The sequence below is a fragment of the Thamnophis sirtalis genome, unplaced genomic scaffold (genome assembly GCF_051295495.1).
Source record: "Thamnophis sirtalis isolate CommonGarterSnake01/CBP01778 unplaced genomic scaffold, rThaSir2_p1.2 scaffold_17, whole genome shotgun sequence".
NCBI classification, from domain to species: domain Eukaryota; kingdom Metazoa; phylum Chordata; class Lepidosauria; order Squamata; family Natricidae; genus Thamnophis; species Thamnophis sirtalis.
The window spans coordinates 598,821-622,552 of NW_028261397.1; the positions used below are offsets into that span (position 1 = coordinate 598,821).

The 23,732-nt window shown below is 52.5% G+C and overlaps 1 protein-coding gene across 1 annotated transcript in view; it reads right to left on the reverse strand.

Annotated features, from left to right (window-relative positions):
• BLTP2 (bridge-like lipid transfer protein family member 2) overlaps positions 1 to 23,732 on the reverse strand; it is a 60,007-nt gene that overhangs the window by 28,916 nt on the left and 7,359 nt on the right. Inside the window, 24 exon segments of the mRNA XM_087702915.1 lie at positions 808 to 1,010; positions 1,101 to 1,200; positions 2,749 to 2,939; positions 3,610 to 3,830; positions 6,023 to 6,141; positions 6,231 to 6,433; positions 6,600 to 6,629; positions 6,632 to 6,790; positions 10,747 to 11,659; positions 11,662 to 11,850; positions 12,230 to 12,435; positions 12,798 to 12,878; positions 12,881 to 13,064; positions 13,615 to 13,778; positions 16,031 to 16,146; positions 18,321 to 18,469; positions 18,562 to 18,629; positions 19,127 to 19,192; positions 19,195 to 19,250; positions 19,489 to 19,612; positions 19,933 to 20,025; positions 20,028 to 20,121; positions 21,399 to 21,459; positions 21,707 to 21,825. Of these exon segments, the coding sequence (XP_087559041.1) occupies positions 808 to 1,010; positions 1,101 to 1,200; positions 2,749 to 2,939; positions 3,610 to 3,830; positions 6,023 to 6,141; positions 6,231 to 6,433; positions 6,600 to 6,629; positions 6,632 to 6,790; positions 10,747 to 11,659; positions 11,662 to 11,850; positions 12,230 to 12,435; positions 12,798 to 12,878; positions 12,881 to 13,064; positions 13,615 to 13,778; positions 16,031 to 16,146; positions 18,321 to 18,469; positions 18,562 to 18,629; positions 19,127 to 19,192; positions 19,195 to 19,250; positions 19,489 to 19,612; positions 19,933 to 20,025; positions 20,028 to 20,121; positions 21,399 to 21,459; positions 21,707 to 21,825 (3,909 nt within the window).

The following is a 23,732-nucleotide window of genomic DNA, read 5'->3' on the forward strand; positions in this document are numbered from 1 at the left end:
TCTTCTTTAAATGACCCCCATAATCCCTTGTGGGGATTGGAGCCTGATTGGCAGCTGAATGGAGCTGAGGGTTTCCTGGCCGGATGCCCTTCCCTGTCACCGATGCAGAGTTTCGTTCGGCAGATACGTTCTCCTTGTGCCCCGAGAGAGAAATATCGGCCTCTGCCTAGGATCGAACTCACAGCCTCCTGATTGTGAGGGGGGAGCTCCACCTCTAGGCCACCTCTGCACCTATTGCTTAACAACTGCAACGATTCCCTTAAAAAGCTTGTAAAATAGGGCAAAACTGTATTTTTCAGAGTATAAGACGCACCCCCCCAAGAGAAATGTTGGTGCGTCTTATACACCGAATGCAGCCGTTTATGCCCTCCCAAAAACAGGCAAAAAGATGGGCCGTTTTTTTGTAAACAATGGGGCCGTTTTTGCCATCCCCAGCCCTGCAAATGGCTCCCGGGGGCCTTTTTTCTTACTGACCTCTGCAAAATCTTGGTGCGTCTTATAGTCAGAAAAATCTGGTACTTAACAACCATCTGACTTAGTAAGAGACATGTTGGGCTCAATTGGGGTCTTAAGTCAAGGTTGACCCGATATCCCAATTTGGATTCCCCACGGATTCTGTGAGGGGCCACCAATTTGCGGCCTGCGGTGCCCAAAGCCGCCTACTTCACCGTTGCACGAACGGAGGTTTCCAAGCCACGGCTTGTTGCGGCCGGTTGTGTGACTTCAGTTGTTCACACGACCTGCCTCTCCCTCTTTTGCCCGGGGGTGTGTGCTGTGTGTGTGGAAGGGGAGGGGGGGAAACGCTACCTCCTCGGCCGTGCGGAGGCTGTGGCGCTGGTAGGTGAGGGAGGAGAGGCTGAGCAGGTGCGTCTTCTTGACCAGGGAGTCCAAGCGATGGTCCGCGTTCTCCTCGCAGGGGGAGGCCATCAGGTGGACGTTGACCAGGCTGAGGTCGCTCACCATCTGCACGATGCTCCACTCGGAGATCAGGCGGCGCATCACCGTGCCGGCTGCAGGGAGGGGAGAGGGTCAGGGATCGGGAGGGGCCGGGGGGGGGGCTGCCAGGCCCTCGGGATCCGCACTCGGCCCCCTTTGCTCACCCTGAGGAATCAGACGCTGCGTGCCGCGGGTGAAGATGTGTCCCTGGCCGCACTCCAGCTGGATGCCACGCTGCTGGGCGAAGGAGGCCCAGTAATGGATCTGGGAAGTGGGGAGAGAAGAGGAGGAGGCCCCCCAGGTGAAGGGCAGCCTCCGGCAAGACTTCGTGGGCTTTGCCCTCGGGGGGGGGGGGGGGGAGTGTTAGCGCTGCCGTAAAAATCCTCTAAATGCATTTTCCAAAGACAATATTTCCAAACAAAGACAATTTACGTTAAGGTAAGGATGGTTTAATAGAAAAAATATTTTTCTAAATGATACAATTTTTAAATAAGAATTCAAAATAAATAAAGGAATATTCTAAATAAATAAATTTAAGAAAGAAAGAAAGAAAGAAAGAAAGAGAAAGAAAGAAAGAAAGAAAGAAAGAAAGAAAGAAAGAAAGAAAGAAAGAAAGAAAGAAAGAAAGAAAAGAAAGATAGATCCTCAGGCCAGATGGGTGAGAGATAAATATAGATAGATAAATAGAAGGCAGGCGGGAAGGAAGGAAGCAAGCAAGAGAGGAGGGGAAGGAGAGAGAGAAGAGGAAGGAAGGAAGGAAGGAAGGAAGGAAGGAAGGAAGGAAGGAAGGAAGGAAGGAAGGAAAGAAAGAAAGAAAGAAAGAAAGAAAGAAAGAAAGGTAGATAGAAAAGATGGATAGATCCTCAGGCCAGATGGGTGAGAGATAAATATAGATAGATAAATAGAAGGCAGGCAGGCAGGAAGGAAGGAAGCAAGAGAGGAGGGGAAGGAGAGAGAGAAGAGGAAGAAAGGAAGGAAGGAAAGAAAGAAAGAAAGAGATGGATAGATCCTCAGGCCAGATGGGTGAGAGATAAATATAGATAGATAAATAGAAGACAGACGGGAAGGAAGGAAGCAAGAGAGAGGAGGGGAGGGAGAGAGAGAAGAGGAAGGAAGGAAGAGAGAGGAGGGGAGAGAGAGAGAGAAGGAAGGAAGGAAGGAAGGAAGGAAGGGAGAGGAGGGGAGGGAGAGAGAGAAGAGGAAGGAAGGAAGGAAGGAAGGAGAGAGGAGAGGAGGGAGAGAGAGGAAGGAAGGAAGGAAGAGAGAAGAGGGGAGAGAAAGAGGAAGGAAGGAAGGAAGGAAGAGAGAGGAGGGGAGAGAGGAAGGAAGGAAGCAAGCAAGCAAGAGAGAGGAGGGGAGAAAGAGAGGAACGAAGGAAGGAAGGAAGAGAGAGGAGGGGAGGGAGAGAGAGAAGAGGAAGGAAGAAGGAAGGAAGAGAGAGGAGGGGAGAGAGAGAGGAAGGAAGGAAGGAAGCAAGAGAGAGGAGGAGAGAAAGAGAGGAAGGAAGAAAGGAAGGAAGAGAGAGGAGGGGAGGGAGAGAGAGAAGAGGAAGGAAGGAGAGAGGAGGGGAGAGAGGAGGAAGGAAGGAAGGAAGAGAGAGGAGGGGAGGGAGAGAGAGAAGAGGAAGGAAGCAAGAAGGAAGGAAGGAAGGAAGCAAGAGAGAGGAGGGGAGGGGAGAGGAAGGAAGGAAGGAAGGAAGGGAGAGGGAGGGGGGGGAAGAAGGCAGGACAGAAATCCAGAGAGGGATCCTTGTCATTCGAGGGAAGGGTCTTCCTGAGGGCCCCCCCCTCCCCTCCCCGCCCGGGGCCCCACCTGGAGCTTGGGGAAGAGGGCGGTGCAGGAGAGCTGCCGGTAGTGCTGGCCCAGCTTCCTCTTGCTGGGCCGGAGGTTCCCGAAGAGCTTCCCGCGGCAGATGGGGCGGCTGACGCTGGTCCAGGTGGCCCAGAAGTTCTGCATCCAGCGCAGGGTGCTGCTGTAGAGGAGGATGCGCGGCTGGGAGGCCTCTGCGGGCGGGAGGAGACGGGGGCCAGTGTGGGGAGGCCCTGCAGAGCCCCCAGCCTCCTCCCAAAGGGGACGCCCCCCCCACCCCCACACACACAAAGGCAAGTGGACTTTTCCTTGAAAACGTTTCTCTTCCCACGCAAGAAGCTTCTCCCGTTCTTCAGAGGGAGAAAGAAGAAGGCAGGAAAAGGAGGGAGGGAAGATGGAAGGGAGGGAGGGAAATGGAAAGGAAGGAAGGAGGGAGGGAGGTTGCAAGGAAAATAGGAAGAAAAACAAGACGGAGGAAAAGGAAATAGAAGGGAGGAAGTGAAGGAGAGAGAAAGGAAGGAGGAGAGAAAGGGAAGGGAAGGAGGGAAAGGGAAGGAAGGAAGGAAGGAGGGAGGGAGGGAAATGTGATGGAAGGGAAATAGGAGGGAAATAAGAAGGAAGGAGGAGGAATGGGAGGAAGGAGGGAAGGACGGAGGGAAACTGAAGAACCGAAGAAGCTTCTCGAGGGAGAAGGGAAACGTTCTCCAGGCAAAAGCCGAGAGGGTCCAAGGCCTCCTCATGGGGCCGGCTGTCGTCCCAGGCTGGTGGCTGTGAGCACGAAGGCCCCCCAGGCGTGGCTCCCCCTCCCCAAGCCCCTCACCCCGGGGGGGGGGCCCTCCTCGCCCTCCCTCCTCCCGCGCTCACCGCCACTGGGCCGCGTGAGGTCCATGCGGATGGCCAGGTTGAGGTTCTCGGAGCGGAAGGCGCGGTAGGAGTCGTACTGCTGCCCGACGGGCACCTCGGGCAGGAACTCCGGGGAGCGCAGCACCACGCTGTGGTGGTCGTGGGGGTTTCCGTGGCACAGCCAGGTCAGGTCCAGGGTCATACACAGCTGGGGCAGGTGCAGGAAGCAGCAGTCATCGTACCTGGCCAGGAGGGGGAGGGGGGCAGGAGTCAGACCCTCCCCTCCCTCCCTCCTCTCTTCTTCCACCCTTCCTTCCTTCCTTCCCCTTTCTCTTCCTCCCTCCCTTCTTTGTTCCTTCCTTCCATCCTCCCTCCCTCCTCTCTTCTCCTTCCACCTTCCTTCCTTCCTTCTTTTCCTTCCCTCCTTCCTTCCCCTTTCTCTTCCTCCCTCCCTTCTTCCTTCCTTCCTTCCGTCCTCCCTCCCCTCTTCTCCTTCCACCCTTCTTTCTTTTCCTTCCCTCCTTCCTTCCCCTTTCTCTTCTTCCCTCCCTTCTTCCCTTCCGTCCTCCCTCCCTCCCATCTTCTACTTCCACCCTTCCTTCCTTCTTTCTTTTCCTTCCCTCCTTCCTTCCCCTTTCTCTTCCTCCCTTCTTTCCTCCTTCCTTCCTTCCTCCCTCCCCTCTTCTCCTTCCACCCTTCCTTCCTTCTTTCTTTTTCCTTCCCTCCTTCCTTCCCCTTTCTCTTCCTCCCTCCCTTTCTTCCTTCCGTCCTCCCTCCCCTCCCATCTTCTACTTCCACCCTTCCTTCCTTCTTTCTTTCCTTCCCTCCTTCCTTCCCCTTTCTCTTCCTCCCTTCTTCCTTCCTTCCTTCCTTCCGTCCTCCCTCCCTCCCATCTTCTCCTTCCACCCTTTCTTCCTTCTTTCTTTCCTTTCTTCCTTCCCCTTTCTCTTCCTCCCTCCCTTCTTTCTTCCTTCCTTCCATCCTCCCTCTCTCCCATCTTCTCCTTCCACCCTTCTTTCTTTCTTTCTTTCTTTCCTTCCTTCCTTCTCCTTTCTCTTCCTCCCTCCCTTCTTCCTTCCTTCCTTCCTCCCTCCCCCCTCTCTTCTCCTTCCACCCTTCCTTCCTTCTTTCTTTTCCTTCCCTCCTTCCTTCCCCTTTCTCTTCCTCCCTTTCTTCCTTCCTTCCTTCCTCCCCTCTTCTCCTTCCACCCTTCCTTCCTTCTTTCTTTTCCTTCCCTCCCTCCTTCCTTCCCCTTTCTCTTCCTCCCTTTCTTCCTTCCTTCCTTCCTCCCCTCTTCTCCTTCCACCCTTCCTTCCTTCTTTCTTTTCCTTCCCTCCTTCCTTCCCCTTCCTCTCTCCCTTCTTCCTTCCTTCCTTCCGTCCTCCCTTCCTCCCATCTTCTCCATCCACCCTTCCTTCCTTCTTTTCCTTCCCTCCTTCCTTCCCCTTTCTCTTCCTCCCTCCCTTCTTTCTTCCTTCCTTCCGTCCTCCCTCCCTCCCATCTTCTCCTTCCTTCCTTCTTTCTTTCTCTTTCTTTTCCTTCCTTCTCCTTTCTCTTCCTCCCTCCCTTCTTCCTTCCTTTGTTCCTTCCTCCCTTCCATCCTCCCTCCCTTGTTCTAAAGTTAACACAGAAAGTTCACTTAAAGTGTTTCCTTTTTATATTCTGGTAGTCCTTGATTTCCAACAACTCATTGAGTGGACTGTTCAAAGTCCATTACTTCATCCATTTAGTGACCAAAGTTAGGACGGCACCCAAAAAGTGACTTATGACCGCTTTTCACGCTTAACGACCATTGCGGCGTCTCCATGGTCACGTGATTTACATTTGGATGCTTGACGGCTGACTCACAATTACGGCGGCCGCAGCGTCCCGAGGTCACGTGATCCCCTTTTGCGACCTTCCGACGTGCAAAGTCAATGGGGAGGCCGGATCCACTTAACGACCGTGTGACTTAATTTAACAACTGCACTGATTCACTTAACAAGTGAAGTGGCAAGAAAGGTCACAAAACGGGGCAAGACTCATTCTCATTTAACTGTTTCAGCCATGAAAGTTCAATTTTGGTCGCAAGTCGAGGAGAACACCTTATTTAGAAATTTTATTTATTAACCTAGAACAGTGTTTCTCAACCTTGGCGACTTTAAGTCCTGTGGACTTCAACTCCCAGAATTCCCCCAGCCAGCGCAGTTGCGCTGGCTGGGGGATTCTGGGAGTTGAAGTCCCCAGGACTTAAAGTCACCAAGGTTGAGAAACACTGACCTAGAATAATGTTGGTTTAGAAAATGTATTCCGTTATTTATCTAGAAAAAGTATTTATTCCTTTAGAAAAGCATTGCTTTGGAATTTCTATCGATTGGAAAAAAAATATCCTGCTTGTCCCCCTTTATCGGGGAGCCCCTGCCAGCCCCTTCCCCAGATTGGGGGTTCCACCCACTTGGAGGCCGTTCGGACGTTGACGTCCAGATCTCCCTTGAAGACAAACTGGCCGGGACGCCAGTGGAAGGCCAGGCGGCTCCACTCCCAGTGCAGGTTCTCCGTGGTGTTGTAGGGGTCCTGTGGAGGGAGAGGAGGCTGGGTGAGGGGGGCTCTGGGCCCTGAGGGTGACCCCCCTCCCGTCTCCCCCCCCCCGGCCGCTGCCTCACCTCCGTGGCCACCTGGTGGAGGCCGGCCTGCTCGATGTCCATGTGCCAGTCGCCGTGCAGCAGGAGACGGCTCTTGTCCCACCAGGGGAGGGGCGGGCTGGGGTCCTCCGAGGGCTTGGTCAGCAGGTCGATGGCCTGTCCGATCAGGGTCCAGGCGGGGTCCCAGCACGGCCCCCAGACGATGGTGAACTGGTAGACCTCAGCTGGGGGAGGGGGGGGGGGCAGAGGGAGATTAGGGGCATCGGACGCTTTTCTCCCCCCTCCCCCAAAGGGCTCGGAGTCCCGTCCTGGCCCCCACCCTCCACGGGGGGGACAATTCAAGGGAGCGCAGCCCCCTCCCTCCCTCCTTCCCCCCCAAGCGGGACTTACAGCAGAAGTCGTGGTAGAACTTCAAGGGGGCATGTTCCTCTCCACCGTCACCGGGCCCCACGGGGCCCCCAGCTCCAGCTTTTGACGCCGGCGAGAGCAGGGCTGCCCGGGGGTCTCCGCACCGGCCAGCCGGCCCGAGAGTCCCCAGTCCCGGATCTCGAATAAATAACGGGGGTAGTCCCGGATCCGCACTGCAGGGGTGGGGGGGAGGGATGGGAGGACGGGCAGAGGAAAGAAGCCACGTTGAGAAAGGAAAAGAGAGGGGACAGTACCGGGGGGTGTGTGTCTCCTTCCCCCCTTTCCTCTTCCAAGGGCTGCTAGGAGGGAATAGCAATAGCAATAGCAGTAGACTTATATACCGCTTCATAGGGCTTTCAGCCCTCTCTAAGCGGTTTACAGAGAGTCAGCATATCGCCCCCAACAATCTGGGTCCTCATTTTACCCACCTCGGAAGGATGGAAGGCTGAGTCAACCCTGAGCCGGTGAGATTTGAACGCTGACCTGCTGATCTAGCAGTAGCCTGCAGTGCTGCATTTAACCACTGCGCCACCTCGGCTAGAATATCTCTAGCTCAGGGCTCAGCTGTGGGGGTCTCGGCTGTTTTTCTGAGCTGAAGGCGTTTCACGACCCCACTATGTAACATCATCAGTGCTAGGAGGGAGGGTGCAGCCGGAAGGACCGTGGGGTCCTTGGCTGTCTTCTTGCAGACGTTTCATGACCCAGCTAGGGAATCTCATCAGTTGCGGAAGCAAGAAGGGCGGGAGGAGGAGATGAGGAGGGGACCGAGGGGTCCTTGGGGCTCTCTGAGCTTAGGGGTTTTCCTGAAGACGTTTCATGACTCAAGTAGGTAACACCATCAGGGTGGGAGGGAGTTCACAACATGGAGAGCAGGCATTGGGATGTGGGGCACCTCGGTTAACAACTGTCTCGACTTGCGACCGTCATGGGCAAGTCATAAGTCGAGGGCTGCTTGTGCCTTCGGAAACATGGCTCAATATCACACCAAATCGGAAAGAAGGCGGGGCTTAGCAGTGAGAAGACGGAGTTTCAGGCTATTCCTGAAATTCCCCTATTCCGAAGGAATTTTGGACGGGTTGTCGGACCCCAGCTGTCCTGGAGAAGACAGTGAAAGGTGAGGGGAGATCCAGTGACCTCAGAGACGTTCGCAAAGTCTCGGGGGGGGGGGGCTTGGAATTAACCCCTCCTGCCAACTCCTTTCTGGATTAGCTGCATGCTAACTGAAACTGCAGGTTGCCCCTAAGAATGGTGTAAGTGGATTCAACTGGTAAACTGATTTTATTACTCAAAGAGAGACGGTCCACACTAAAATTTAAGCTAATTGAAACCAAAGAACAGAAGAATCTAGCGGCGAATTGGTTTTTTTTTTTAATGGATTTATGGCCGGTGGTTACCCTATTTCTTAAACGCTTTAAGGAATTCTTCAACATTTCCCCCTGACTCTTTCTAAGTGGGTTGTAAAACTAACCTACTACTAATTGGCCCTTCACGATCTGACACTTTTATTGCTTGGCTGTGTTGGTCTAAGATCAGATAAGATCGCACAGCTCCCAGCGTGTTTTTACTTGCAAATACCTTAGAGTCTCTAACTGCGACACAACATGGCGTCGAATTATATTTCCAAGGGCTCGTTTCAAATACTTTTTTCCGCATTTCAAAAGCTGTTTGATTCATATCAAAGATTTGAAAAAAAATTGGATTATTTGACATTAAAATATGAAGGAAAAGGTGAGAACGTGGAATGTTTGAATGTTCCTGAAATACAAATGAAAAATGTGAGAAATGGCATCTGGTTTATCTCGGAGGAAGAAAGAAATGCTATGCTGAAAAGAGGGGGAGCTATAAAGAAGGTGGCGCAGTGGTTAAATGCAGCACTGCAGGCTACTGCTAGATCAGCAGTTCAGCGGTTCAAATCTCACCGGCTCAGGGTTGACTCAGCCTTCCATCCTTCCGAGGTGGGTAAAATGAGGACCCAGATTGTTGGGGGCAATATGCTGACTCTCTGTAAACCGCTTAGAGAGGCCTGAAAGGCCTATGAAGCGGTATATAAGTCTACTGCTATTGCTATTGCTATTTTAAGAGACAGAGCGTAGGAGAAATGAGAATTCCACCCTTGAGAATTAGTCAATTTGAAAAGTTTAACAAGCCTGGGACAACATTATCTCATCAGTGACATTCTGAGCAAAAAGGTGCAAAGATATCCCTGTTTGGATTTGCTTATAAAAACATTTGGTAAATCTATTCAACGAATGACAATAGGACTGAGAAGGTTTTGTTATTGGAGAGACATAGGCTGATAGATGGAAGAATACAATTTAAAATTAGCTAAATCTAATTACTCTTATTTGTAATAGATATAGCTGAATAATAATTGATAATGATAGTAAGGTATATAATGTGGAGTTGATATGATAAATAATAATTGGATATGAGAAAGGAAGGTTGGAAATACTTTTGGACTATATACAAAGGTTATTAATCACAATAATTATCACTATTAAAAAATAAAATAAAATATATACAGTTAAATGTTAATTAATATGGGGAAAATGTTATGATATACGATATAACTACATAAAGAAGGGAGAATGATAATAAACTATACTGCATGGAAGATGGAATTTTTGGTATTAAATATTATGGATGTTCAGCTAAAATAGGATATGAGGATTTGATGTTAATAGAGGATTTTACAAACAAGTAAATGAAATGTCAGCATGTGGTTATGGATTAAATCCTTGGCATAGTTAAGGTTGAAGGATGTTTAAATAACTGTAGTTAACTAAAAGTGGAGGTATAATGATGTCAATATGGTAAACATTTGAGTTAAGATATTTGAATTAATATGAATTAATGGAAGAGATGCACCAAAACATGTCGTAACCAGCTGATATACTTTTTTTATATATAATATATACCTGTGTTCTTTTTGTGTGTGTGTGTGTGTGTGTTTGTTTTGTTTTTTTCCCCTGCCTTGTCTTTTGGGTTTTTTTTGGCTTTTTTCTTTTTTTCTTTTTTTTTTTCTTTTTTTTCCCCCCACTGGTCTGGGCATGTATTGTTTAAGAGCATTATTATTATCAATATTTTTAAATAATAATTACAGTCAAATGAAAAATGGATATATGACGATGGTGATATGTATGAATATCTGAGTTAAAATGCTTGAGTTAACATGAGTTATGTTTGTTGACTGTGGAGGAGATGTACCAAAGTTTATTTGTGACCGACTGATACACTTCTATAGCATGTAAAGAAAGATGTTGTACTTGTTTTAAATTGAAATTAAATTTTTTTTTTAAATAATAATAAAAAAAAGTCAAAAAAAAAAATCACACCAAATCCAAGAGGGGTTGAGTCCCCAAATCCAGAGGGAAGAGACCCTTTGGGTGGTGGGATGCCTCTCATATCACACCAGGCAAGGCCGAATTTGGATCAGACAGAAGGTTTCCCAACCGGGCAGCTTGTGGACTTCAACTCCCAGAATTCCCCTGGCAGCAGAGCAAAATGAGCTGCCTAGGGAATCCTGGGAGTTGGTCACTAAGTCTTCAAGTCAGCTGGGGAGAACAGCTTCAACCCCTTCCTCTCTGGGGCAGCCCCTCAAATACTGGAAGATGCTCTCCTGTCTCCCCTGGTCTTTCTCTTCCCTGGACTATCCAGGCCCAGTTCCTGCAACCGTCCATCGTATGTTTTATCCTCCAGTCCCCTAATCATCCTGGTTGCTCTTCTCTGCCCTCTTTCCAGAGCCTCAACATCTGTTTTATGGTGTGGTGTCCAAAACTGGACGCGGGACTCTAGGGGTGGTCTGGGAGTTGTGGGTGTTAAAGAAGAGACTGGGGAGCCATTTATCTGGAATCATATTAGGTCCCCTGCTTGAGTGGGGGTTGGACTAGAAGACCTCTAAGGACCCCTTCCAACTCGGTATTAACACTTGGCCTGATCTCAATTCTATCCTAAATGCTAAATGAACAGTTGTATGTCAAGGACTTCCGGGGCTCAGAGAGATCATGCGCAGCTCAGCCAATGAGCCACAAGCAGAACATCCAATTGCCCACTTCCTCGACCCGCGAAGGCCCAGGGGGGGTTGACAGGCGGGGGCCCCGCAGGCCGCGGAGTCCCGCCACGCACTCACCGAAGAAGGTCTTGACGCTGCCCTTGATCATGCGGCACCAGTGGGTGAGGAGCTCCAGGCCCTCGGGGGGGAAGGGGCTGGCGGCGTCCATGTGCCGGATCTGCTGCAGCACCCGCTCGGCCCCGGAGAAGGCCTCGTCCGCCAGGGCTACCAGCTCCAAGCCGCCCATGGTCCAGGTGATCAGCGCCTTGCGCATGGGCGTGTTGGCGTAGAGTCGGTGGGAGCGCTGCAGGTAGATCTCGATGTTCTTCTTCTCCAGGGAGGCGTAGAGCTCCTCGATCTTCCGGGCGGGCAGCAGCTCCCCGTGCTGCTTGCGCAGGGCGGCCACCTTGGCATCCAGCAGGTGCAGCCGCTTGGCGCTCTCCTTGCTCTCGTCCTTCATCAGCTCGTAGTTGTCGCGCAGCTTCACCTCGAAGACGTCGTCCAGGAAGACCCAGGAGAAGTGCTGGACCTTCAGCAGCAGGTCGGGGGGCAAGGGGTGGGAGGAGGTCCCGTCGGCAGCCGCCTTCCCCCCGTGGAGCCCCCTCAGCCACTTCTGCACGCCCAGCGCCTCGTCTAAGGTGGCCGAGAAGTCGTACTGGTAGGGGAACTCCACCGCCACGCCGGCGCAGGAGAGGGCCCAGACGCGGTTGCGCAGCGTGCAGAGGGAGGGGAAGGGACCACGGTGCAGGATCATCTCCTCCAGCTCCGGCTGGGCCTGCAGCTCCACCTCCTTCAGGACCAGGATGCTGTTGCCGTCAAAGCTGGCCACCAGTCCGGGGCAGTAGGCGTGGAGGGAGGGCCCGTGACGGCTGAGCATAACCCGCTCGGCCGCCAGGCTCAGGTAGCGGCTCTCCGACACGAAGGCCGTCACCTTCAGGGAGCTGAGCTCCAGGGTCAGCCCCAGCAACCTCTGGGGGGCCGAGCCCTCGGGGAAGGGGCCCCGTCCTGGGCAGGGGGCCGGCCTTCGGGGGCCTGCTGGGGAAGGGCAGCCGAGGGGGGCTTGGGGGGCGACAGCAAGCTCTGCAGCGTCTCGAAGCAGCGGCGGGTGGCCAGCAAATGCTCGAAGAGGTACATGTGGGTGGCTGGGCTCCAGAGCAGCGTCAGGTTCTCCCCGCATTGCACCTGGGGGAGGAGATGTTGGGCCATGAGCCCCCCCACAAACAAGGCTGCCTGCTGAGCCCCACTCCCCCCCCCCCGTTTTTTTCCAGCCTGCTCTTAAGAGACAAAGGGGAGGAGGGTGCGGATGGCTGGGAACCATTAGGCCAAGCAAGGCTGGAACTGGGCGTCCTGGGAGGGGGCAAGGTTGCCTTGGACCTAAAAGCCCCCCCCCTTCTGAACCCAGGATAGCTTGGGCTGGGCTCTGCGGAGCTGGGCTTTTCATTGGCCAGAACTCCCGAGGGGTCTTGGGGGGGCTGAATGGGGCGGGAACCCAGTTCCCTTGCCATGCAATTGGGGCTGGGGGAGGCGACTGGTGAGGAGGAGGAGGAGGAGGAAGGGGCACCTCCAGAGAGCGGATGCTGCTGCGGTAGGTGAGGCAGACGGCGGCCAGGCCAGCCACGGGGCTGGGGATAGCGGGGGCTTTGCAACAGGGCTGCATCTTCTCCGCCAGGCTCTTGACCAGGGACAGCGCCACCCCCTGGATGCTGATGGTGCAGCTCTCGGCACTGCCCAGCGTGGTCAAGGTGTCCACCCGAAGCTCTGTGGCCCCTGGACGAGAGGGAGGGAGAGGGAGAGAGAGAGAGAGGATAACAGAGGAGACGGGAAGAGAGAGAGGGAAAGAGAGAAAGGAGGAGGGAGAAAAAGTGAGGGGGGGAGGGAGAGACAGATAGACAGACATTCAGTGAGGCCCGGGCACAACTGTCCACCTCCTGGTCCAAAGAACCACAATGCCCATCCATCCATTTCCTTGAACCCGTGTCTTGAACACCCTTAAGTGTCCCCAAGATCATTTCTGGGTTCGGAGGTCGAAAGCTGGGGCCAAGAAGGGCCAGTCCCTGTCTCAGCTGCCCCCCCCAACCAAGGGGCTCTTCTTCCCAGACACCCAAGGCCGCCCCCTCCCCGAGGCTCACCTGCCAAGCTGGACAGCGTAAAGAGGTTGACGTCCTCCACCTTCAGGTCCACCTTCCAAAGCACCCCGAATTCCTCCCCCAGGGTGGGGGCAGCTCCTCCGGGGGGCTTGGGGGGAGAGGCTCCTGAGGCCGCAAGAGCAGCAGCAGCCGGGAAAGGCAGTCGGCGCAGGCGTCCGAGGACTCCAGTTGCAGCCCCCGCAGGGTGCAATCCAGGAAGAGGGTGTCCGCGTGGGTGCTGGACGTCCCCAGAGGCTGGTTGTAGCTGCCCTGCAGAGCGAGCAGAGGGACAACGTCCGGAGAGGCCCTGGGGTGGGCCGAGAGGCAGCGGGCGGGCAGCCGGGGTCTCGGCCGGAGAGTCAAAGCCCGGTTCTCCCCCTCCCCGCGTGCAGAACTTGACGTATAAGGGTTACATGTTCCTCCACGGTCTTGGTACATATGAGGATATCATCTAAATAGACGAGGACCCCTTGATACAGATGCTCATGCAGCACCTCGTTAATTAGCCACATGAATCAATCACCCCATCGATCACCCAGGCCAGGTCACCCAGGGGGCTCCCATCACCGGGCCGTGGACCAGTATTGGGCTGCATCCCCTTTGGAACCGGGCCATGTAAGCAAGCTCCCTTTGAGTGAGTGGCGAGTACTCGCGCCAATGGAGCTTCACGGAGTGCCCGCTGCCCGTGCCAATGGAGCCGTGCCCGTGAGGGCCTGGCGCTCACCCTGGAACCATTTCCACTCCCCCCCTCGCCACTCCAGACAGTTTGAGCCGCACTGGGGTAGCCCAGCTGGGCCCCTCCGCCTGTCTCGCGGTGCACCTGCAGGTTGAAGGAGTCCAGGATGAAAGCTTCTCCCCAGACATGCATGTTCGGGGGGTGGGGGGCCCTCTGGATGTGCGAGTCCGCCCCCACCCGCCAGCAGAAGTGGTCAACGGCCAGCACGGCCCGCTGGTGGACGCTCTGAGGACGCAGGTGCTGGTAATCTAAGCAGGAGGAAGGCAATGGGCATTTCTATTATTGTTTTCTATTCATGTGTTTGCCCCTCCCCATCTCACCACAAGGGGTCTCTCTTCCTTGCTGCTTGCTCTTGGCATGGGTGGGGGGTGGGTGTCTTGTTTCCCCCACCCCAATTCTTAAGGGGCAAACGGGAATCACCGCAGAGCTTGCCAGATGAGAGTTGTGTTGCTGTGCAGCGGAAGTGCGGAAACGAGGGACCCTTTAAGACTGCTGGACTTCAACTCCCAGAATTCCTCAGCCATGGCTGGCTCAGGAATTCTGGGAGCTGAAGTCCACAAGTCCTAAAAGGCCCATTGTTTTCCCACCTTTGCTCTGCGTTGAAAAAAAAATCAGGAGTCTGCAGGTCATGAAAACTTTGAAATAAAATCTATCCTGCTTCCAACAAAGTCAATCGGGGAAGTCAGACTCCCTTAACAACCGTTTGACTCACTTAATAACCATGCAATTCGCTTAACAATGTGTAATTCTGTTAACAGCCATTAAGTGGCTTGCTTAATGAACACAGCAAGAGGTTGTAAAGTTGGGTGGAACTCACTTAACTGCCTCACTTAGCGACAGATGTTTTGCTCCCAATGTGGACGTATATTGAGGACTACCTATGCTAGGTGAAAAGGGGCTGCCAGACTCCTGATTTCTACCACGGAAAGTCAGCCGGGGGGGGGGGGGGGCTTCGTTTATTTTAAATCAGAGGTATCCAAACTTGGGACAGTTTTAAGATTTGTGGACTATAACTCCCAGAATTCCCCAGCCTGTTGACGGGGGGGATTCTGGGAGTTGAAGGCCACAAGTCTTACAGTGGCCAGGTTTGGATACCTCTGATTTCCGCCCGGAGTCCTTCGGGATTGGGCGGCATATAAATTTTGATAATAAATAAATAATAAATGATAATAAATTTCAGAAAGAAAATAAGGTTTAATACAACATGAGTAACGTTTAACCATTGTTAACCTGCATTTGAATTCTTTTCACGCTTTTATATTTAGGTTTTATACTATAAGATCAGTGTTTCTGAACCTTGGCAACTTGAAGATGTCCCGACTTCAACTCCCAGAATTCCCCAGCAGTGGTTAGGACAGTGTTTCTCAACCTTGTCAACTTGAAGATGTCCGGACTTCAACTCCCAGAGTTCCCCAGCCAGCATTCGCTGGCTGGGAATTCTGGGAGTTGAAGTCCGGTCATCTTCCAAGTTGCCAAGGTTGAGAAACACTGATCTATAGATTATCCAACGTCACTCAAGATGGTGAGGTGGGCAGTGTATAAATTTAATTTAACGAATTAATTAAAACAGGGAAGGGGCAAACGGCAGCAACTCTTGTTTCCCAGAATGCTTCGGTGACCTTCGCGGGTCTCAAAAGGAATTTTTGGGGGGGGAAATAGCATGGAGGAAGTCTGCAGCCTGGTGCTCCAACCAGAAGGATGAATGCATCCAGGGGGAAGGAGGGGTAGAGAGGAGGAGCAGGGGAGAAATGCTACCAGTTCAGGCCAGGAGTAAAAAATACTAACAAAAGTGTTTTGTTTTGTTTTTAAAGTTCCGCCAATCACACAGCTGAGCTTTCGGAACTTTTTTTAAAAAACTTTTTAAGCATTATTTTTTACTACAGGTTCCCTTGAAACGTGGGGGTCGAGACGGGGTTTCGCTCCCAGAAGGCTTCCCTTATAAGCCAGCTAGGTCAAAAACAGGGGCTGGGGGGTGCTGAGAAAGAAGGAAGGAAGGAAGGAAGGAAGGAAGGAAGGAAGGAAGGAAGGAAGGAAGGAAGGAAGGAAGGAAGGAGAGAGGGAAACAGGAGAGTAAGGAAGGACTATAAACCTGGCACTAAAAGCGGCTTCAGAGGATAATCTAGGGCTGGAAGGTACCTGGAGATCATCTAGTCCAACCCTTCTCCAGCAGGACATTGTTAAAGTTACTTTCTGTCTTTTGATCCCCCAGTCACGTGACGACCCCCCCCAAGCCACACCCACAGAACGGGTAGCAAAAAAAATTAGATCTCACCACTGCCCCTCTTGACCTCTGCAGAATCCGGGCCGGTCTGAGACAGACTGACCCTTGAGAAGGGATCGGGGAGGGGGGGGAGAAGGGAGGGGACTCAGGACCCCTAAGAGAGCTGTACTCCCATGGGAAGGGCAGGGGTCCTCCACGTGGCCCTCGGGAAGCTTGGGGAGGTCAGGGGGAGAGCAGAAAACCAGCCGGACGGAGCGGAGGGCGGCTCTGGCCACTCACCCACGGAGATGGAGTTGAAGCCCAGGGCGAACGGCGGTGTGTCTCCCAGCTGGACCGAGAGGTTGACGTTGGAGACCGAAGCGCTGAGGATGATGGTGGCCAGGATCTGTGGCATCCTGAGGGGGGGCAACCAGGAGGGGATTGGGGGGGGGGGTTTAAGTCTCTACAGCCCAGTAAAGTGGGGGGGAGGTCTTTTTGCCCTGGAGGGGTCTCCTGGCTTATGAAAGCAGCACAAGAGGTTCTCCCGAAGCCCCCGATTGTGACGAGATCACGGAAACCTCCTTGGCTCCCCTGCCTAGCAAGGCAGAAAGCATCTACTGCCTCCCCCCGGCCCCCCACCCCCACCCCGGTCAGTCCTCCTGGACATCCTCAGGAGGCCCTGGCCCAGCGTCCAGAGGCTGCAAATGGCCAAACCGAATCCTGGCAAGGGGGAGCTTAACCCTAAAACCTCACCTTGGCCACTTTTAACTACTTGTGGACTTCAACTCCCAGAATTCCTCAGTCAAGTCTCCAACCTCGGCCGCTGGAAGACTTGTGGAATTCTGGGAGTCGAAGTCCACAGGCCTTCCAGGGCCCCCCGGTTGGGGAGTCTGTGGTTTAGGGCACTGGTTCCCAAACTTGGCAACTTTAAGACTTGTGGACTTCAACTCCCAGAATTCTCCAGCCAGCAGAGCTGGCTGGAGAATTCTGGGAGTTGAAGTCCACAAGTCTTAAAAGTTGCCAAGTTTGGGAACCCCTGGTTTTAGGGTGTCCCCGGGGCCTTTTGGATTCACACGCAGAGGGGATGAAAGATTAAATATGGATTACAATTATTTTAAATATTTGAATTGTTGAGTTTGCTCATTCTGCACCCAGCCGGTCAGTGGCTTTAGGGAGGTTGATCAAGAGAAATGAGATTCCCACCCAAAGGCCCTTTCCTTCGGAGGGAATTGGGGGGCAAGGGGGGGGGATTTCATTTTTCTTGATCAACCCCCCCCACTGCACACACACACACAGACACACACTTTCTCATAGCTTCAACTACGGAGAGCAATGAATGGCTGGTGGTGGGATGAGCCCACCCACCACAGGCCAAGTCTACAGTTCAATTATTTAAAAATTGATTTTTAAAATCTATTTTATGCTCCTTCTTGCGTCCGTCCTTCAATGGGTCTCTCGGATGGGACTCTTGTCCTGGGGGGGCTGGTTGCCCTCAACCCTACTGGGTGGTGGTGGGGAGAACGGAGGAAAAATCCCACTGCCCAGACTGGCTTCAGCCCCTGCGACCCCACCACCTGGCCGGTCCAGCCGGTTTCCAGCAGGAGCTGCAGGGAAGGCAGAGCGGCTGACCGGCTTTCCCAGAACCCCCGTCCCCCTCCCGCCTTCTCGGCCAAGGTTGATCAGGGTTCAAAAGGGGGGGGGGGGGGGAATACATTAGCTGGCAGTCCTCGACTTTTGACCACAAACAACGAAATTGTTCTTCTTAAGCCAGGCAGTTATTAAGTGTGCTTTGCCCCATTTTACAACAGTCGTTAAGCGAATCCCTGCAGTGCTTAAGTTTGTCACACGGTTCTTAAGTGAATCTGGTTTTCCTGCCCATTGGCTCGGCTTGTGGGGAGGTTAGCAAAGGGGGGATCCGGGACAGTGCGACCGTCATAAAAAGTGAGCCAGTTGCCAAGCGTCTGAATTTTGACCGGGTGACGGTGGGGAGGCTGCAACGGTCGTAAGTGTGAAAAACGGCCGCAGGTCACTTTTCTCAGGACTGTTGTAATTTTGAATGGTCACTAAACGGAACAGCGTTAAGGTGAGGACGGCCTGTGAAGGCTTCCAGGGTTGCTGCCCAGAGGAGACCAAGCCGCTCGCCTGCGAAAGCCCTGCAAAACGTTAGTCCTCGACTTACGACAGTTCATTTAGTGACCGTTCAAAGTTAGGACAACCATTAAAAAGTGACTTAGGGCCGTTTTTCACACTTACGACCGTTGCAGCCTCCCCACGGCTGCGTCATCAAAATTCAGGTGCTCGGCAGCTACTCGTACTTATGACGGTCACTAACGAGCAAAGTCCATGGGGGAGATGGATTCACTTAGCAACCGGGTTACTACCTTACCCACTGCAGAGATTCACTTAACAACAGTGGCAAGGAAGGTCATCCGACGGGGTGAAGCTCAATGAACAAATGTCTCGCTTAGTGACGGCCTTGAGGCTCCATTGCGGCCGTAAGTCGAGGAATGCCTGGACTTGTGCCAACCAGAGCCCCCCCATCCCTCGTGCCTGCGTGACAACGGCCGTGGGGGAGGGGGGGAGCACTCACCTGCTGCCGGGCCCCCCGGCCGAGAGGGGCCACCCGGGGCTCTGCTCCGCCGAGGCCAGCAGGCCCAGCCAGTGGGAGAACTCCTGGTGCCGGTAGTGGACGAGGCAGGTGCTGACCATGACGGCCACCGAGATGTCGATGGCCATGACCTGTGAGGGGGAGGAGGGGAGGGGGGAGACGCTCAGGGGGAGGGGCGGCTGTGGGGGGAGGGGTCGGCCCCAGGGACCCCACGGGGGCTCACCTGCAGGCTGGCCTTCAACAGGTTGAGGCACACGATGCGTTGGCGGCTTTGCGACAGCAGCAGCCCGTCTGGGGGAGGCAGGAGGATGGCGGGTGACGCTGGCTCCTCCCCTTCCTCGGGATCACCTCAGGGCGCCCTTTCCTCCCCCTTCCCAGCCGAGCTCAGAGGGGGCATTTGAGGGGCTGCCCCCATCTGGAGGCCCAGGAATCCCAGGAGCCCCTGCCCACCGCTGCCTTCCGCCCGGGGACACTCTCCCCCCCCCCCCGGGACTACGGGCAGTCACCTCGTTTAGTGACCGTTCAAAGTTACAACGGCACTAAAAAGAGTGACTTGCGGCCGTTTTCCACACTTATGACCATTGTAGCATCCCCCGTTGTCACGTGATCAGAATCCGGACGCTCGGCAACGGATTCACACAGGAAGTCCTCGACTTACAACAGTTCACTTACTGACTGTCCCAAGTTAGGACCATTTTTCACACTTGGGGGGGAAGGGAGACCTATGCCGGGAGTGTGCAGGGGAGACGGGAAGGGATGGGGTGGCGGAGACCCCCTCCCCGACTTGCCTTCCAGCACCAGTTCAAGGCTCATCTGGGGCAGGTCACAGGTGGGGGTGAAGCTCCGGAGGGGATCTGCTCCTCATCGCACTGGTGGGCGAAATGCAGCCGCTTGAGGGTCCAGGTGAGGTGCCTGGAGGGGGAGGGGGAGGGGAGGGGCGAGATGGAAGCTGCCTCCAACTGAGTCCCGGCACCTCCGGGCAGCCTTCCCCAATTGGAGGGGGTTAGCTCCCCCCCACAAAGTTTCCTCTCCTCCCCTCTCTTGCTCTTGGCTGCAGGCCAAGGCCAATGGGGGGGGGGGTTGCTTGCCCCCCTTGCAGGCACAGGAGAGGGGGCAGCCTGCAGAGCGGACCCCTCCCCAGCCCCCTAACCTCTTCTGGCTGTTCATGGAGAGGACCAGGCTGGTGGTCTCCAAGTCCACCTTCAGCCGAGAGGGGACGTACTTCAGGCCGGCCAGAAGCCTTCGGGAATCTGGGGGGGGGCAGGAAAGGGGGGAAGGAAGGCCCAGTCAAGCAGAGGGCGGGGGGGGCCAGACAGCCAAGCCCCCCCTGGGCATCGGCACAGGTGGCCCCAAGGGAGCCGGCCATGAAGCAGACGGCCGGCCATTAAAACCAGCCGATGGACCCAGATCTTTGGGGCAAAGCAGCCCCCCTCCCCCCCTGAACCTCCTGTCCACCTGCCCCCCAGCGGGCACCGCAGAAGCAGAGGGCACCGACTCCCCTGCCTCGGGAGAGACCAGAGGGGGCTGGCAGGAAAAAGAACCCCACGCTTGGGCAGGTGTGCTGCTGCATTGCCCCCCCCTCCAGGGTGGTGGGGGTCCTCACCTGCCCCCCTCCGGGGACTGCCGCCCATGCGCTGCAGCAGCTCACTGTGGAAGAGCCCCTCGTGCAGCTCGGCCTGGAGGCCCCAGACCCCAGGGCCACGCTCTCCAGCTGCTGCTTGCCCAGGCTGACGTCCAGCGAGACGGAGAGGGCCAGGGAGAGCTCGGCCAGGCAGGCGTCGTCCTGGGAGAGGGAGGGAGGGGCGGAGAAGGAAGCAGCGGGTGGAGAAGGGCCCCCTCCCCCCACTGAAGTCTCGTGGGGGGGGCAGAGGGGGGTGTGTTTTACCTTTGTGGGTCAAATTGCCCTGCAACTGACCTCAGCAAAGCCCCCCCCCCTTGCTCTGGTCTTCTCCTACCTCCTGCTCAGTTTAGGTGTGGCCCTTGGGCCAAAATCCTCCAGGAAGACCCCACCCCAAGTGAGAAGGGCCCTGATCTCTCCATCCCTGCCTATGACACGTCTCTTATCATCCATCCATCATCTTTCAAATATCAAGTCTTTCCCTATCGACGACCCATCCATAATCTGTCAATCTATCATCATCTGTCCTCCATCCATCCATTATTCTCAAACATCTGTCTGTCTTTGTCTATTATCCACAATATTTACCTATCCAGGCATCTGTCGATCTATATCTCGTCTTCTATCTGAATAACAGAATAACCCTGGGGTCTTCTAGTTTAGTGGTTCCCAAACTTGGCAGCTTTAAGACTTGTGGACTTCAACTCCCAGAATTCTCCAGCCAGCTCTGCAGTGGTTTGGGAACCACTGTTCTCCAACCCCCTGGACAGGCCGGAGACTCTGCCCGAGACCCCCTTCGGACAAGGGGCTGTCCAGTCTCTTCTTAACAGCCTCCAGCGATGAAGCAATCACAGCCTCTGGAGGCAACTGGTTCCACTGGCTTATTGTTCTCACATCTATCAATTCTCTCTCTCCCCCTCCCATATCTCTATCCACCCACCCACCCACCCACCCACCTACCTATCAATCACATCTGGAAACCCCTCTTCTCCCTCCCAAAAAAGGGACCTTTGCCAGCGTAAAAACAGAAACTAAATGGACAATTTAAAAGAGGGGGAAGGAGAGTTAAAAGTTGACCCTAAATACTAATTAAAAGGTGGAGCGGGGGGGGACGACTTTCGGGCTGCTGACCACTCTCCCCCCCCCCCAGTTCTCAGCCCAGGAACTCCCTTTGCTGCCCGTTTTTTTGTAAGCCGCCCGGAGTCCTTCGGGATTGGGTGGCATATAAATTTTACAAATAAAAATAATAATAATAAAAATTTACCTGTCCAAAGTTTATGGGCAGCATAAACTTTAATAAGATAAAACAAAGAAATAAACAAAACACTTTAACCTGGGGCGCCTCATTTGGCACGGCCTGCTCAGGGAGGGCTGGCGCAGGGTGGGACTAGGTGGGTTTGGGGGGTCTCGGCTGCCCCTCCCTCCCTCCCACCCGGCCTTACCTGCTGGCTGCTCTTCAGCACCTTGCTGTTCACCTGGCCGCACTTCAGCTCGCAGGCCACCCTGGGGGGAAGGGAGGGGCGGTCAGAGGGGCAGCAGCCTGGCACTCCCGCACCCGGCCCCAGCCTCCTGGTCGCCCTCAGGGCTGAGCAGAACCGGCCCTGCAGGGGGAGCGCTCGGCTTCCCCAGGGAGGCCTCCCCGGGACTTCAGACGTGCCCCTGAAGGTGCCCTCCATCCATCACACCCCCGCATGCGTCCCCCGGGGAGGCTGGGGAAAAAGCTGTGGGCCGTCCGAGACCCCGGACTCACCTCCTGCCCTCACAGCCCAGCAGGACCTGGGAGCGGGACACCTGGACGTGCCACAGGGACTCCGAGGCCGCCACGTGCAGCACCATCACGTTGACCGAGTCCAGGTGGAAGGAGCAGAGCTGGGGGGGGGGAGAGAGAGGGAGAGGAGGGAGCTGCTGAGCACCACCGGCCGAGGGGGCAGCCGGAGCCCAAGGGAGCCGCCTCTTAGCAACAGCAGTTAGACTTATATAGCGCTTCATAGGGCTTTCAGCCCTCTCTAAGCGGTTTACAGAGTCAGCATATCGCCCCCAACAACAATCCGGGTCCTCATTTCACACAGACAGACAGAAAGACAGACAGACAGATATAGATAGATGATAGATAGATGATAGATAGATAGATAGATAGAGATAGAATAGATAGATAGATAGATAGATAGATGATAGATAGATAGATGATAGATAGATAGATAGATAGATAGATAGATAGATAGATAGATAGATAGATAGATGATATATAGATAGAATAGGTAGATAGATAGATAGATGATAGATAGATAGATAGAGATAGAATAGATAGATAGATAGATGATAGATAGATGATAGATGATAGATAGATAGATAGATAGATAGATAGATAGATAGATAGATGATAGATAGATGATAGATAGATAGATAGATAGATAGATGATAGATAGATAGATGATAGATAGATAGATAGAATAGGTAGATAGATAGATAGATGATAGATAGATAGATAGATAGATAGATAGATAGATATAGAGATATAAAAATATATAGATATAGATAGGATAGATAGATAGATAGAATAGGTAGATAGATAGATAGATGATAGATAGATAGACAGATGATAGATAGATATAGGATAGATAGATAGATAGATAGATAGATAGATAGATAGATAGATAGATAGATGATAGATAGATAGATAATAGATAGATGATAGATGATAGATAGATAGATGATAGATAGATAGATAGATAGATAGAATAGATAGATAGATAGATGATAGATAGATGATAGATGATAGATGATAATGATAGAAGATAGATAGATAGATAGATGATAGATAGATAGATAGATGATAGATAGATAGATAGATAGATAGATAGATAGATAGAATACGTAGATAGATAGATAGATGATAGATGATAGATAGATAGATATAGAGATAAAAATATAGATATAGATATAGATAGAATATATAGATAGATAGATATAGATAGATAGAGATAGAATAGATAGATAGATAGATAGATAGATAGATAGATAGATAGATAGATAGATAGATAGATAGATAGATAGATAGAGGTAGATAGATAGAGAGGGAGGGAGAGATAGAGATAGATAGATAGATAGATAGATAGATAGATAGATACATAGATACATAGATAGATAGATATAGAGAGAGGGAGAGAGATATATAGATAATAGATAGAATAGATAGATAGATAGATAGATAGATAGATAGATAGATAGATAGATAGATAGATAGATAGGAGATAGAATAGATAGAATAGATAGAATAGATAAATAGATAGATAGATAGATAGATAGATAGATAGATAGATAGATAGATAGATAGATAGATAGATATAGAGAGAGGGAGGGATAGATATAGATAGATAGATAGATAGATAGATAGATAGATAGATAGATAGATAGATAGATAGATATAGAGAGAGGGAGGGATAGATATAGATAGATAGATAAATAGATAGATAGATAGATGATAGATAGATGATAGATAGATAGATAGATAGATAGATAGATAGATAGATAGATAGATAGATAGATAGATAGATATAGAGAGAGGGAGGGATAGATATAGATAGATAGATAGATAGATAGATAGATAGATAGATAGATAGATAGATAGATAGATAGATAGATAGATAGATAGATATAGAGAGAGGGAGGGATAGATATAGATAGATAGATAAATAGATAGATAGATGATAGATAGATGATAGATAGATAGATAGATAGATAGATAGATAGATAGATAGATAGATAGATAGATAGAT